At 42.4% G+C, this 15,669-nt stretch overlaps 1 protein-coding gene across 4 annotated transcripts in view; it reads right to left on the reverse strand.

Annotated features, from left to right (window-relative positions):
• tcf7l1b (transcription factor 7 like 1b) overlaps positions 1-15,669 on the reverse strand; it is a 30,572-nt gene extending 14,903 nt beyond the window's left edge. For 3 of the 4 annotated variants that reach the window (XM_068605360.1, XM_068605358.1, XM_068605357.1), the window contains exons 1-3: positions 14,737-15,668; positions 14,547-14,619; positions 14,324-14,451 (exon numbers count right to left, since the gene is read on the reverse strand). In XM_068605360.1, the coding sequence (XP_068461461.1) occupies positions 14,324-14,451; positions 14,547-14,619; positions 14,737-14,922 (387 nt within the window). In that variant the 5' untranslated portion in view covers positions 14,923-15,668. Of the gene's footprint in view, positions 1-14,323; positions 14,452-14,546; positions 14,620-14,736 lie in introns of all 4 variants that reach the window. The other variant, XM_068605359.1, reaches the window with a different exon arrangement.

The raw sequence follows: 15,669 nt of genomic DNA on the forward strand, positions 1-15,669 counted from the left end.
AAGGTGGCAATGATGCCACTGAAATTTTCCAAAAAGCTGCACTGGAGCCCTTTGGTTTTTTGAACAGAGAGAATGCAACATATGCTCTGGGGCATGTGGCCTGCCAGAGCTGGGTTCTAATTGTTACATCGCTCTCACAGAGCGAAGGAAAACACAGCCAAGAGTCTTTGTCATGTCTGAAGTGTGTGGTGCCATACTGCAGGCCAACATCAGAGCAAGGAGAAGAGACAGATGTCTGGACATTTGCTTTCAAACTAAGTCAGACACTCTGCCAAAGGGACAGAAAAAAATCCCAAACTTTGCTAGCTACTTTCTGTCGACTTCAGGGCTGCAAAAACTAAAGTCAAAAATATTATTGATGTTGATTTATATTTTTATCATTCTATAAAATATGTAAAACAACAAAAAAAGTATGCATAAAACATTTCTTCATTCGGGGAAAACAGCAGATATGCATATTAACTATTACAATCTAAAAGAAATGACATGTTATTGAATCTTATGCTGAATTGCATTAACTCAAAACGTCAAGAGCAAACACTCCGACAAAGTCAAACAAGAAATAAAAGAGTCAATATGTATAAAGTGGCAGCTCAGACGCTTGTGAAATGGCTTCGCCTAACTTGTGTTGAAAAGCGGAGCAGCAGGAATGCCTCGACGGATCGCTCCAGCAGATAATGTCAATCACCTACTGTGTGGAGAACCCCTCCCCATTGTTTTCTTTTACCCCCCAACAGAAAACAAATGGGCCGCACAGCTTGCTGTTTGGCTGAGGTGTTAATTACCGTCCCCTGCCCATATGAACAGCAACTCCAGACAATGGCTCTGTCAGGCCCCCTGCACAACAGTCCCTCCCTGGTTTGCTCTGCTGATATCACCTGCTCCTGCAGGGCCATTGACACCTCAACCTGATCTATGCATGAAACACAATTAAAGTTTCTACAACAAAGACAATGTGATAAGTAGGACCCGCCTTGTCTCAGAGTTCGCATTAAAGCTCATTGTTTACTAACATTAGAGGCAATTACATTGACAATTCTTAAGCAAACTTCGGCAGTCATTGTGCTAATTAGTGTGTAATTGATGGGGAAACGACGAGAAGCTCAGTTGGTCAGACCCACAATGCACCACTGTGCCACTGCAAATTTTTCTGAATGGGGACCATGTCCTATTATCCGGTCTACTATGAAGTAAGTAGATTAGTCAGGGAGGAAGTTATTAATCAAAGCTACCTTACAAAAAGGTACAAAGAGAAAGAACCTAGAAATGTGTCTTGCTGAGGGTTTAATCTGTGAATAATAATTCATCATCTTAACAGACTACGTGGATTTCTGATCCTGACATTTTATTAGTGGAGATGTGTTTAGATGTGTGTATAAAAAACACATAAGCAACCCCGCGAATGTAAATGAATAGTCTCTTTAAGTTGTATTAACCCTAAGAAGCCTGTGGTTCGGCAGTGGAGATAGCATACTGCTAATGGCTACAACATTTGAAGTGTCCATTAGCCCATAGAGGAATGAAGTTAAGTGACTATGACAGGGGCACTCCCTCAGTTTGCCGGGCCTCCATTGTGACCTGGTTGGTCGTCCTGCACTCTTATTCACAGCCAGTAAAAAACTGGGTCAAAGGTCAGACATCCAGAGTGCTGTGGTTTCTATGGCAACGTGGCCTATTAAGGCCAGGCTCATTGGCCTCTTAACGTGCTCTTGTACACAAAAGAACTATTAGTGCAAAGAGGGAGAGAGGAGAGTGAAGAGGGGAGGCAGCGCGAGGGAGGTCCTAACAACACAACGACAAGGTTTTTCCAAGATTTCCAAGATGGTTACACACTCTGCCCGCAGCTCCAAATACATGTACATGTAGCACACATGGGGTAGCAGCAGCCCCTCAAGGAGCTTAGAGGAGACGAAGAAGAAACTTCATGTGTCTGTAATCTGTTACAAAATATGAACATGATTTTTGTTCTGCATATTAAGTGTTCATTTACTGGAAAGTATTTCCGATACTCGATCTTTAAAAAAAGTCAATGAGCAAAGGTGTCACATGCCTCATGCATATTCTGTACAAGGCCAAGAGAGCCAGCAAATGGGGTTTATTTGAAAAGTCCAGGGAGTAAATTTACTGCAGTTTCAGTAATAAAACAGCATTAACACTATACAAGGCCAAGATAAACCCCCCTAAAGAGCTTCTTTAATATTCTGTGCCAGTGAGTCGGCAGCGACTTCAGCGGGAGTTTGCATTTTTGCAACTCAAGCAATTATTTGTATCAGGTTTTTTTTTCTTTTTTTCCTTCCTTTTTGCATGACATGATCCTGAGTTATTGCTTCCTGTATCCACAACTTTAGAGCTCACGTTGAGTCTTTAAATGAAGCCGGCATTGTTCTTCTTATTCTGTCTTGCTAACTTCTAGGTACTTCAAATCAGATGGAGCAAAAGAAACAGTTCAGTCTCACTGAGGTTAAACGTAGGAATAAGTGAGTAATTCTGTTACAGGGCACAACTGCAGGTCATATAAAACTCACTGTATAATTAGACACACAAGAAAATAATTATGCATCTGGTAAGAGCGAGGCCATCTCATAAAGACACAAAGGAGGGTGCGAAGCTATTCAAGTCAATTATGTGCAGTCAGTTATGTGGTTTCCCATACCTGGGAGATCTGCTTTCAATTGTCACTAACTGCTCCACTGAATGTCAGCGTGATCTGATGTCAAGACAGGCTACACCTCAAATGTCAATGATGCTGTCCTTTTCTATGTCCTGTGGCATTGTTTGTGGAGTCGCACAGGAACACAACTTTATTCTTGTTTGGGGAGTAGCCTCGTTTCATTGAAATTCACAACCGTAAACGTCTGTATAATTAACTCCAGAACACGATGTGGTTAGCAGAGGTTGGCTGGATGTTTACAGTAAAGCTCGATCAAGTGTGTGTGTGTGGGTGTGTGTGTGTGTCAGTGTGTAGGTGTGTGTGCGTCCAAGTCTACGCCAATGACACATAAGTGAGACCTGAATTTTTCATTTATGACCGAACACAAATTGACTGGAGACAGCATTGGTTACCAATATAATACAGCGTTTCCTGCCAAGGCATTTAGGAGGCAATAATCCAGCGTGCACCCCGCACACTGCACAGGACAAATACCACAGCACAGTAATCACCTCAAACTCTCAGCAAAAACAGAAAAAAATTCTATTCTTTTTCTAGTAGCTGCAGATACATATTTACCTCCCCCAAAAGACTAAATTTGAATATGTCTGCTAAAAGTGTGCCTCAAAGTTTGTTTGTTTTTCTGACAGGGCACAGTGGGTGATTGTTTCTTTTTTTAAATGTCCTAAAAGTAGCTGACACTGGCAGAAGAGGCAATGGGACATCTTGAAGGGAAAAAGTCAGTTTTGAAAGACCGAGGTGGGCATAAGTGGGTTTAGTGGAGAAGGCCAGCGAGAGAAAAAAAAAAGGGCCTAAATTAAATACATTTGTTTCTGCTCTCACATACCACAAGTCTTATGAAAACAGAGGGCTGATTGTGTTCACTCTGCAAGTCCACCTCCCCTCCTCCTCTTTCTCTCTCTTCACCACCACCCAAAACTACCACCCAGCTCCACAGCCCCAACCCCCTGCTCCGAGCAACAGCAAGCAACCCCCCTCTCGACACACACGCGCACACACACACACACACACACACACGCACACACAGCTGCCTGCAGATGCGTCCTGTATTGGCTCGCCGAGTGCAGGCGCAAATCTCCAGGCCCCCACAGACTCCGGGCCCTGCCTCATCTCACTTTTTACTACCTGACATCCCTATCACCCCACCGCTAACCCGACTCACTCCACTCTCCGTCTCCACCCCACGCCCCTATCCCACTCAAACACGCAGACACATTCACATGCCACAGGTATGCCTCGACGCTCGGCCCTGCCGTACAAGGATACAGAGACTGACTGTTGGAAATTAAAACCACAGCATTTAAGTACTCTTTTAGAATCAATTAGTGAGGTATGACAAGAAAATTCAAACGCTAGTTTTAATTGATTGAAATGTTCTAGAAGCAGAAATAATTTTCTAATCTGCCTTTTTCCCCCCCTAACACAAATCAGACAACAACAAAAAAATATTTTGGGGACAGAAAATAATGTCATTTGATATTAAGAAAAAAAAACACAGTGTGCAACGAAGCGCACAGTTCACTCCCATGATATTCTCCAGATTCAGCTATGAGTATTGTCAGCCGACTGCAGGGAGGTCTGGAATGTCGCCAAAACTTTTTTTTATACCTTAACACATTTGTAAAAGTCATTCCCCTGCAAAGTACAGATGTGAGGGCTAAATCATGATCTTGTGATAGGTGTGGCTGTAAATTCAATTCACGTTCACATCGAGGGATCGTTTTACATGTCTGAAACTTTGTAAAGAATAAATCTTCCAGTTAGAACGTATAGGTTTTCGGGGTTGTAAAAAAGCCTTTAGTGAAGTAGCAAGGCGGATGAGGTTGGGTCACGAGGTCCCCTATCGCTTCAAGGTTCATCAGGTCCCTTGAAAGCAAAACAATGGAGTTCAGCAACGGGCTCCTTCCAGTAAATGTAATTTTTTTTTGGTTTGAAAAAATTGCTGCTCAATATAACTTGAGAGGAGCTGTTTCACTCTCAAAGTTGCAGGAAAGTGTCCACTGAGAACTCAAGGCTGGACATATTTAAAACAGTATATACAGCTGCTGCTATCTATCAGTTTTTAATACAATTTAATGAGAACGGCAAGGTGATTACTATCAGGGGCTGCTGTAAATATCAAATTTCCAGGGACAGAGTTTAGGAGAGGCCCCTTACAATTACACAGTATTCAGGAATGCAGAGCATGAACCACAGCAACATGGAGCAGAAGACAAAATGCTCACATCTCATTTTGGACGTTAAGCTCACACCACATGACAGAAGAGGTTTAGGAATGGTGTTAAAAAAATAGGAAAGTTTATCTTTCACGAAGAGCTGTTTCTGTGAGCCCCAAATCTGAGCCCAGTGTAACAAACTTCCACTCAATCGAAACTGCACACTTCTGCAAACAATTAGTATTAACCCAAGAACTGTAAGCTGCTCAGAGAAAAAGAGAGAGACCGAGGGAGGAAGAGAAAAAGAGGGAGAACGAAGGGGGAGTGACTGGAGAAAGAGAGGGGTGCTTGTGCACAATTACAGCAGGGATTTATGGCCTGAGAAACAATTTATAAATCACAGCGCCTGAGCTAATGTGCTCCAGATTGTTCTCCATGCAGCTGCAATTTTGGTCTGCGTGAAACGGCATAATAAACCTGGCTAGTGGACATGTTTGGGTGGTGGTTGGGGGGGAGAAGTTGAGTTTGTGGGTGGGGGCTGATGCGGCTGAGGTTGTGTTTTGGAGGTGTTTGGAACAAAGAAACTGAGAACTTTTTTGGTGTGAGATTTTGCTGAGGTGCCATTCTTGATTGTTAAGTCCAACAGAAAAAGAGAGAATAATGGTCTGTGCAGAAATCTCAAATCATGCAAGTAATTTTAAATAAAGAATTTGTTCTGTGGTAATAGTGGGCTGACATAGTAGCCGGACAGTAAATTAACTTTTCACTGACGTGTCACTGAATAATCATACAAGTTTCCAATGGGTAACAATTAAAGTTTTGAGCAGTAAATCAAAGACATTTTTATGACTTCATTGTGAAACTATGAACTATAACCGTATAATTACACTCTTGACGTGAAATTTTCTTTTCGGTTATAATAAGAAAAGACAAATGTTGCAAACCGATCCCTTCATTGTGGCTGCAGGCTGGTGTGGAAGAAGAGATCGGATGTGCTGTGGGGAAGCCTGGGCTTTTGTGGCCACTCAGCCAACTGGCCCTGAACCTTGACCTCTAACCCTTCACCCTGGGGGGCAAACAAAGCTCTGAGTGACATCTGAAACTAGACACTCTGTGGGGAGAGAGTGTCTGGACAGGACTCAAATAACCCCATTAACTCCGCAGAAAAGATTTATGGCTTTTTATTCTGCCTCTGCAAATCTTGACGCAGACGAGTTGCGCAGATCCGTCAAAAATAATCAAGCAATAAAGAAGTGTGCAACATGTTTTGTCATGTTGATTTACCAATACCTACATCTTGCACAAAGATAAACAAAACATTTTCCATAATTAACGACTCAGAGCCGAGTTGTGATTACGCGCATATGCCGGCAGTTAGTCTGTATCCAAATAAATTCTGCTTATTACGAACAACATGAAGCTAATCTTCAGGGGGTTTTAAGAGAGTCACTGATGCATATTCACCAGCACCTCTGATGGATTCTACACAAAAGATTACGTAAACAGCTCTGGCATTAGTATACTGTAAACAAAAACAGAGAGAAAAGTTGATGGTAAATGCGTTGCAGTGAATGCATGCCTCCGTCGCCAGAATGCTGAAAGCCACTGTAGTATTTAAATCAGGCAAGGAGGGAGGAAGACTGGGCCAAGCATTCTGTAGCTCAGCTGTGAGGCTCTAAGCCGTTGCCCTAGGGTCTTTGTCCTGCCTTTCAGGGCAAGTCTGAGGTAGTCAAAGACCCTATTCATGACCGGCGCTCCCCCTGCCAACACACCCATACAGCCCCAGTCAAGTCAGCCGAGAGCTATAGAGCCTTCCCATTTCACACGAGAATCAGACCTGCCCCTAAAGCCTGCTTCAGGGATTTCCAATAGCCAGCCCCTCCAACCCATGTACAAATCAAACAAAAGGGCTCCTTGGCCTACTCCATGTCATATAAGGCTGATTGGATCTCTTTTTTTTTCTCATGTTGCTACTCTAAATTTGAAGCAAATAAGTCAGTCACATGTGTAGGGATTTGGTATTTAGCCATGTAAATGGATGCGGGATTATGTCAGCGGAGGATGTGCAACTGCCATCCAACACTCCTACGTCCATCGTTATCATACAATACAAGATTCATCTCATGCTAACACACGTCAAACAAATGAAGCTAATCATGCTGATCAACTAAGGCACAAGGGGAAACCCGTTATCACAACAGAGAGTCTTATGTCTGAGGAGCACAAGGCCTGCAACGGCCATTACTCATAAATAATCACCATCACGTTACCTCATAATTTTAAATTGAGCATATAAGGTCAAAAAAGGGTGATATTTTGTGGCCCGGGGCTGATGTCAAATGTCAGAAGTTTTGTTCTGCTGCTTGTATATACTGACAGGATCCACAAGTCTGGTTCCAGATAAGGAGACTACACATTTTCGATGACTTGTCTCTTTTCTCTGCTTTAATTGAATTTGTCACTCCACAGAACATTGTGACTTCTTAACCAGTACAATTGGTTTACGAAGGTAACTGGGGAAAGCAAGGGGCACCCAAAGGTTACGTTCTTATTAATATTAGGATGAGCAGTCTGATCTCTTGGGAAAATTCTGCTTATGTGTATGATGTTTCATTATATTATTAAAGACAATTATCACAGCGCAAAAATTATGTAATCTAATCTAAAAAATTTTTTAAAAGAATTACAAAAACAGACTCATGACTTTATCAAAAAAGGCATGGCAATTAGATATAGAAAAATATATAGTGATAAATATATAGTGATGTAAGCTAATGTTTTGTAGAAATAAAATCTTTACTTTTGTGTGATAGCAAACCACCGAGAGAATACACCGACACAACAGATACAATTATGGAGTTAAAAAAGAATAGCGTCAAGACTTTAGCTCTGTCTTCCACTTGTATGTCAGACCAAGTCAGGGATAGTGACCACATGGTAGCCTGTGTCCTGCTTCCATAAATGTATTAAAACATGGAAAATTCCCTGTGGCATGGTTTAAGATTTATGTAGTCAAACGATCCATTACATACTCTACTTGTGTTTTTAGAGCCAAAGCTAAATTCAGATTACAGATGGCACGTCAGTCTCATCGGTTACATCATCAGTCACAGCTGTAAGTTTACAGCATTTGTAGCTTTTAATCTTTTTTTTTTTTTACAGTAAAAGATAGATTCATGCCGCAGCATGAAAGGTGTAATAATCTACATGCGTTAAAACCAACCGTAGGCCGGTTGAGGTCTGTGTGCAGTCGGTCGCAGGCTTACGCAGGTGCAATGTGTTGACGTGACATCCGTCCGTCACGGGACTTGAGCCACACCCGTAGTCCGAACTAGCTCCACCATTACAGGGACAGGCTCAGTGGGAAGCAGCCAAACTGATTTACAACTTCAACCAGAAGAACAGCTGCTCTGCTCGCCTTCAACTAACCTCATCCTGGACGGATACCCATCCACTTCTTAATTTAGTATGATAGTACGCACATGCTGTATGACATGGCCTTTCACAGACCCAGTGCTCGGAGAACACATTTGTGTGAAGCTTGATGGAAATCTTAGGAGCACTGATGCAACATGTGCACGATCTGATAGCCTCCTGCTGTTTGCTGATTGGTCTGTGACTGTGAGGGAATGGCAAAGCATTGTGGTCTACGGTGGAGAAACTGCACTCTGTGGGAGACTGAATCTTTCAGATAAGTGAGTGCCTCAAGGTCTGGAAGCCAGCCCACCTCGGGATAACAGGCAAAGGAATAGCAGGACCCGTATCTGCTCCAGTTTAAGCTCCCACCACTACATCTCATCAACAATCTCTCCTCCTGCCTACTCTCTCTCCCCCTCCCTCCCTCTCTCTTTCCCTCTCTCCTGCTGCCTGCATTGCTTAAACTGAAAACAGCTGCTTGGAATACCAGACTGATGAAACCCTGTTTAGAGCTTTTTCTTTTTCTTCCTGCTGTACAATCACGTTTTATTAGCATGGAGTGAAGCGTTTAAGGTACAATTACAGAGGGAAAACATTTCTTTATGTGAGCTAAACAGTAGTGGTTATGGCTATGAGAGGACTACATACACGTACATGCAACAGTCCAACAGCAGGGGACTGCTCCCCCACACCCTTTTATCAGCTAGATACAAGCATGGCTGCAAGTAAGGACTGTTTTCAGTATCCGTTCATCTGGAGGGTTTATTGAAACATTATTAGAGCTGAAACGACGTGTCAATTATTTGATGAGTGGATCAACAGAAAATGGATTGGCACCTTTTGAATGATCAAGTAACCGTTTCAGTAATGTCTTAAGCCCATTTTGAGAACGTTGTTGTTGTTTTCTTTGACAATAAACAGAATAAGATTGTTTTTTAGGCTTTTGGTCAATGTGAATACATTACATTTGGCTCTGGGAAACAAAAATGAGCATTGTTCACTATTTTACAGCCCAAATGATTAAACAATCAATCATCAGAACAATATGAAAAATAATCAATGGTTGCAGCCATAATGTCTTCAAATCCCTCTAGTCTGAATATTTGGTCTATCATATTTGGATATAAGGGAATTGACCTGATTAATTTGTTAGACAATTAATAGTTTCAGGACTGTGGTCATCTGGGTGTGAGTCTGACTGCTCTGCAGATAAATCCAGGGGCCTCCCGGGGCTCCATGTTAAGACCACAGAACAGACATGACTAAGCTGGTACTCACATGACACATGAAACGTGTCTCCAACTCCCACATCTCCATCTCCCAGAGCTTCAATTTGTGGCAAAAACTTTTTACTTTTTTTGATAATGAGCAGCTGTAGAGGACTGGAGACAGCATGAGTTGTACTTCCACTGCTTTAACTTCAACCCCACGATCTTTATGTTTTTTAACTGTTTTAAAGCCAAAAAGGAAAAGCAGACCTTTTGGAGTGAACTCAGGTGCGTTGGAGATGTTCACCTTTGGCCAAATGTCTCACAACTCAAACACTCTCAACACAAATTTGCCAAAATTTTCACAGGGGAAAGCAATGTACCAAACTGCACAGTAGCTCTGGCCAGACATTGCAAACGAGAAAAACACATTAATTGATAAAAACACATTTGCACACATATTCATCTTGGCACATCAAAAGGATTCATTGATGTCACTGAACATGGGGAGTCTGCGGCTGGAGAGGGGAGATGTTGGTTATCCTTTTCTCAAAGGGTGCTGAGATGCTCCTGATGGGCCCCGCGCTCGAGAAGCCAAAGAGAGCTATAAACAGAATTTCTAATGTCAGGCGGGCGGGTGGGTGGGTTTAGGTAGTGAACTAGCAGAGTATGGGGTAGTGGGAGGAATTGACGCCAGCTCATGCTTTCCACAGAGACCAAAGAGGGAAGGATACAGACCAGGACTGACACCATTTCACACAGTTCTATACATGTGATGTTAGGAAGTCCACACAAGCACCCTCGGTCTGAAAACATATTCCTGTAGGGTCTTTGTGAATCTATTAAAGTTACAGAACAGCATTAAGGCGTCTTATGATTTTGATGTCTGTTACACAGTGACTCCTTTATACATATTAGCTCATTGTAAATATGTATGAATAGGTTGTATTTTACCTATGTAAAATTAAAGTAATTTCTGAGACACACAATTGTTGAAATTTGCAACAATCTGAACTGCAATCTATTTAAATGCTTCTATTTTAAAATGTAATGCAAACATCAGTCCAAACATCTCCCTCTTCCTCCTCAAACTAAATGCGATGGCGTATCTGTGTTTGCCGCAACCTGTTTTTAATTGTACAGTGCCACTAGTTTGATGTACACGTGTTTGTCTTTGAAGGAAAAATCTTTAAAAAACTATAAACCTACTCAAAAAATGTTCACTCTGTTGACACAGAGCGTGGTTGAAAAAATATTTGTGCGCTAAAATTCAGGAATACAACACTGAGGGTTGTCAGAATGTGAGCACTGCACACTGTTCCCTCTGTTGCAAAGTATCCACAGAGCCTCACCTGAACAACCCCCTCCCCCTCTTAACCCCAACACTCATAGACTTTACACACACAAACACGCAGCATGGATGCACACACACACACACACACACACACATAGCAAGGTGAGCGAAAACCCCAAGTGAGCCACTCGATGAAAAGACACCTCCACACAAACAGCGTTTGCTTATGCAGGGAGAGGCCCTTTTATTCAGAGGGACAATGCCTGTGTTGACTTTTTCTTTGTCCGAACATTTTAAGCACCAAAAGCAGGAGAAAGAGCAGAAAAAAAAGAAGTCAGAGAGGCATGCAATCATAGCCACAGACATGTTCAGACTTATACAAACTTGCTATTCAAATCTCAAACAGTTTTCTTTCCAACAATCATGCTCCAGAGTTGGAATGTCCCACTGCGTATTTGATGAAGATATATTTGAGCCGCTAACCTCGCTCTCGCTTACGTGCCACCTCTCACACACAAGAGGCATTTCACTCTTTAGTGACGATGATGATGATGTACTAGCAGAGTTATCTCAAAGTGCTGATGAAGCTGACAAGAGGTGGTGTCAAGCAGAGTGTGTGCTCACCAATTAAATCTGGCACTAGTCTGTCACTACGGGAACAATGTGGCGATAATCACATCAATGAATCGACAAACAATAAACTGGATTTGCCGGGCTGACTGGGAGGAGGACAAAACTCTCTCTGGCCCTGCACACCACAGCGGGCAGCAGTCTGCTGGAACATCTCTGCAAACATAAAACCTCCTCCTCAGCTCCCAGTGGATTACAGCAGAATGTCAGCCCTGAGCAGGCTTTAAATCAGTTATGCTCGGCCCTCAGGGGAACTCTGTGCTGATCCCATGTAGGTCTGTCTCTCATTGCTCATGATAGGGTTGCCACATACAAATGTAAAAGTTTGGCCCCAAATCATTCATCATCTTGTGCGTCAGAGAGTGAATCACTCCGCGACAACTCTTGAGCAACACCTCGTTTTGTTATCGAGCAGTGTTTTCTATATGGATATGTGTAGAATATTACTGCTTGAGATGCCTTTATTATTGCACACAAAAAAAGAAGAGGCCAGAGCCCAACGGGGCGTTGTAAATAGACACATCCAGGAAATGTAAACATAAAATAACTCACACACATTGTTTTATCCTTGATTACAAAAATATTTACATTACGTTGAAAGTTATGAAAGTGGAACCCGGAAATGAAAGCAGGGGGTCTATTGGCCCGGCATTAGTCACATGATCCGTTTGGGGGCCATTACTTAAATGTGTCTCATGCAGCTGAAGTACAACCACATACCACACCACACTTATAAAACTAATCTGTCAGTCCCAACTGGGCTTTCAAGGCAAACACTATAATAAACTGCGATCGTTGGTTGAGAGGTTACAACACAAATAAGATTAATCTGTGGGCAAATTTTAATCTCACAAGCCAATCAGCGTATTCTTCAAACTAAGTTGTGTGCCTGCTGTGGGTGTGAGCAACTGGGACATATCATCTGACTATATCCAACTTCATCCACAGGTGTAAACAAACCAAACCCTCAGAATGCGAGCTGAAAATAGTGCCAAATTGAACCTCCCATCAATCAAATTCACTGCGTTCACACTAAGCCATGCGCAACATGGAGGACCTTAAGACGCCTGCTAAGTATGCCAGCCATTGTCTGCCTGCATGTTTTCTGCCACGCTGATGATTGACACAGTCAGTTCACTCTGTCCCATTGACCTCATTCTTTTCTTTTTCTAATATGGGGGATTATACCTCTGAATTTCAAATCCTCCTCAGTGATTTTCTACTTTGCCTAAGTAACAAGAACAACGTTTTTTATTTTTTGATTTTGCTTTGCTGGACATAAACACGCAGAAGTCAGAGGCTTTCATACCAGAGACACAAGACACAACAACGCAAAGACTATATAATAGGCTGCAAAATTTCATTCAGCTACTTAAGAGTTTGTTCCTTGAATTTACCAAACACATCTACCAGAGGTCCTTACTAAAACTCCTTCAGAAAAACCTAAAAGCGTGGTGAAGCATTTACATTCCTGCATGTTTATCTCTTATAATATTCAGCCGAAACTCTGGTGGCCAAAAGAAACAAGATAGACGATCCATACGCTGGTGTGTATCACCTTGTCTGAGCAGAGTAGCCTTTTAGTTAATGAGCCCCAATGGAGACCTCCAATGAAGCCATCAAGACTGTTCAGAATAACAATGGTCAACTAACGCCTTTCTAATTGAATGGAAGGTAGAGGGAGGCGAGGGGGAGTGGGCCTGGAACAGTGAAAAGGAGACAGAAAAAAAAAGAGGGGGGGAGTCTTTTCAGTCAGATGCCTGCTAGGCTTTAACGAAAGTACTTGTTTTTTAGGGGGATGTGACATGGATTGGGGGATGGACGAGCTCAGAAGAACACAGCTCTCCAACTGAGATTATTTCAAGGAAGTTTGCATAGTTAAATTGCAGTTAATTTGTGGGTTACTGTTCCAAATATTGTTGTTTCAATTGCTTAAAATATTGCATGTTTGTATTAGTATTTATTAATAACATGTTCTTAGACCCTTAGTGGTTTTTTTTTAAATTTTTTATCTTGGCCTTTCTTACGTGAATTCCTTAGTTGTATTTGCAACATTGCTAACTTGTAATGAATTATTGTAAAGTCCCTATGCTTTATTAGCCTGCTGTTAAGGTATATTTAATGTGACATATATGACTCATACTGGAGAAACCAATGCAACAATAAACAAATTAAAAGCGTTACAAGTGATGTGATGCAACAAGTAAATGAATGTGAGCTCTTCATCAACAACTGTCAAATGTATCTAGACCCTTTTTTTTACTCTGGACAGCTGTCATGGACACTGCAGTGAAATGCCTCCCATGTGTGTCAAAGCGAGGTATTACATTGTTGTTACAGGGGATATGACTTTAGGAACAGCATCCCCCCTCCCTCAATTTTCTAAAGAGAATGAGTGCAAACGACTTAAAAGAGTTGAGAGTTACTAGCCTGCACACTGAGGGAACACTTTCCTTACTAACACAAGTACAAAAAGAAAAGCAAATGAGTGGCCAATCGAAAAAATCTCTTGTAATTGTAAAATCCCCTTTAGAAGAATCTCAGCCTCCACGCTGCAAAATGTAAGAGGAAGCATAGCAGATAGGAAGTTAGTAAGGCAGGTTTGCGATATCATCAAGATGCAGCATGGGTGTTGCAGCGTATTTTCGACAAGGAGTTGCCATAAATCATTCAAAAACAAAAAAGAATGACTAATGAGTCTGAACTTTGAGCCGTATGAAAAGTTGTCAAATGCGAGTCATGTCGAGGAGTGGTTGGCAGGGAGAAATGTATAACCCCCCAAAAAAGAACAAAGAAGTAGTTAGTACTCCTTGAGAGGCCCCACTCGGAGGGAATATGGCGGTCTGGAAGTGCACAAGGAACTTTTACGCACGGGCAAAGTTTTCACAGAGTGCGATTGAAACGAGAAAAAGAAAGCAAACACAAAGACAGCTACTTGGACACTTACTGTTCTTGCACTCGGAGACAGAGACCCGTTTGATAGGTAGGGATTGCTGAGGTCTGGGATCATGAGAAACGGGTAGCCAGGATAGTGAGGACTCTTAAAAAAGCCACCATCTTGCTGTCTCCTCAGCGCTGCAGAGAGAAAGAAGTCAGGGTTGATAAAGGCACAAAAGCGACACAATTGCCAGCTCCAGCACATAAAGTAGCGAGGGTGTTTTATGTTTTACCTTCATTGAAGTATTCTCTTGCTTTCTCATAACTTTCTAACTCGGGTCGGGTTTGGGGGCGCCTCTCTGCTTGCTGACAAGGGGAGAAATACACACACGGGGGGAACTATTGAAACTTGAAACAACATTAAATGGTAATTTTCTTTCCGCTGAGCAGCGTGGAGAACTTTTACATTCGCAGTGTCCTTACCTCTGAGTCGGATGAGCTGCTGTTGTTTTCCGACTCGTTCACTAAGGAGGATTTCACATCATCCAAATCCCTGTCCGCTGACACATTTTCGGATATCTTTTCTTCCTGCTCGCCCTCGTCTTTAAAAGATATCATCTCATCATTGGCCCCCAAATCATCCCCACCACCTCCGTTCAACTGTGGCATTTTTGCAGAACTGATAGTGTCGAGAAGAGGGGTGGAAAACAATCGCAATAACAATTGACTTTTTTTTTTTGTTTGTCCAAACGTGTCACTGCAGTAGCAAACTAACTACAATTAATTGTTCATGTTTCAAAAAACCCGTATCATCCTCTGAAGGTGCTCCCGCGGTCCATGGCGAGCAGTGCGATAATAATCCACAGGCAAAGTTACGACAGAGTTACAAAATATGGATGAGTATTTGGCGTCAGCGGCCGGATGCGCAGAAACTTGGCAAAGTTTGGTCTCCGTCGCAGCTTGTGGACAACTTGTGGCCCCAGCGTTGGTCTCCGTGTTGTGCTGCTGAGGAATGGGACTCTCTCTCCTCCTCCTACAGAGTCCGGATACCACATAAACTACAGTCCAGGCGATCGGGAAGGTTACTCAAGAGCAAGAAACACGTCCGATTTCATCTCCTAATATCCATGTGTGAGAAAACAATGGCTCGCGTTTATAAAAGAAGAAGAAAAAAAAACGCGAGACGGTCAGGCTGCAGTTTTCTTCACTTCTTCACTCGCTTCTTTTTCGCGCAAAGAAACAACGATATCGCGGGATTTTTTTTTTTTTTATCTAACAGTGTTTCTAAAACAGCGATATAACCAGGATGGTAAAGTATATAAAAAATGTTCAACGGGACGTGGTCGCCCTTTCCCTCCACATTGCTGCCGGGGAATGCGCCCTGAAAAAGTACTTGGTTGTTCAAGTGGAAGAAAA

Source organism: Clinocottus analis, unplaced genomic scaffold (assembly GCF_023055335.1).
Source record: "Clinocottus analis isolate CAN_PGR_092001 unplaced genomic scaffold, fCliAna1.0.p SCAF_7, whole genome shotgun sequence".
NCBI classification, from domain to species: domain Eukaryota; kingdom Metazoa; phylum Chordata; class Actinopteri; order Perciformes; family Cottidae; genus Clinocottus; species Clinocottus analis.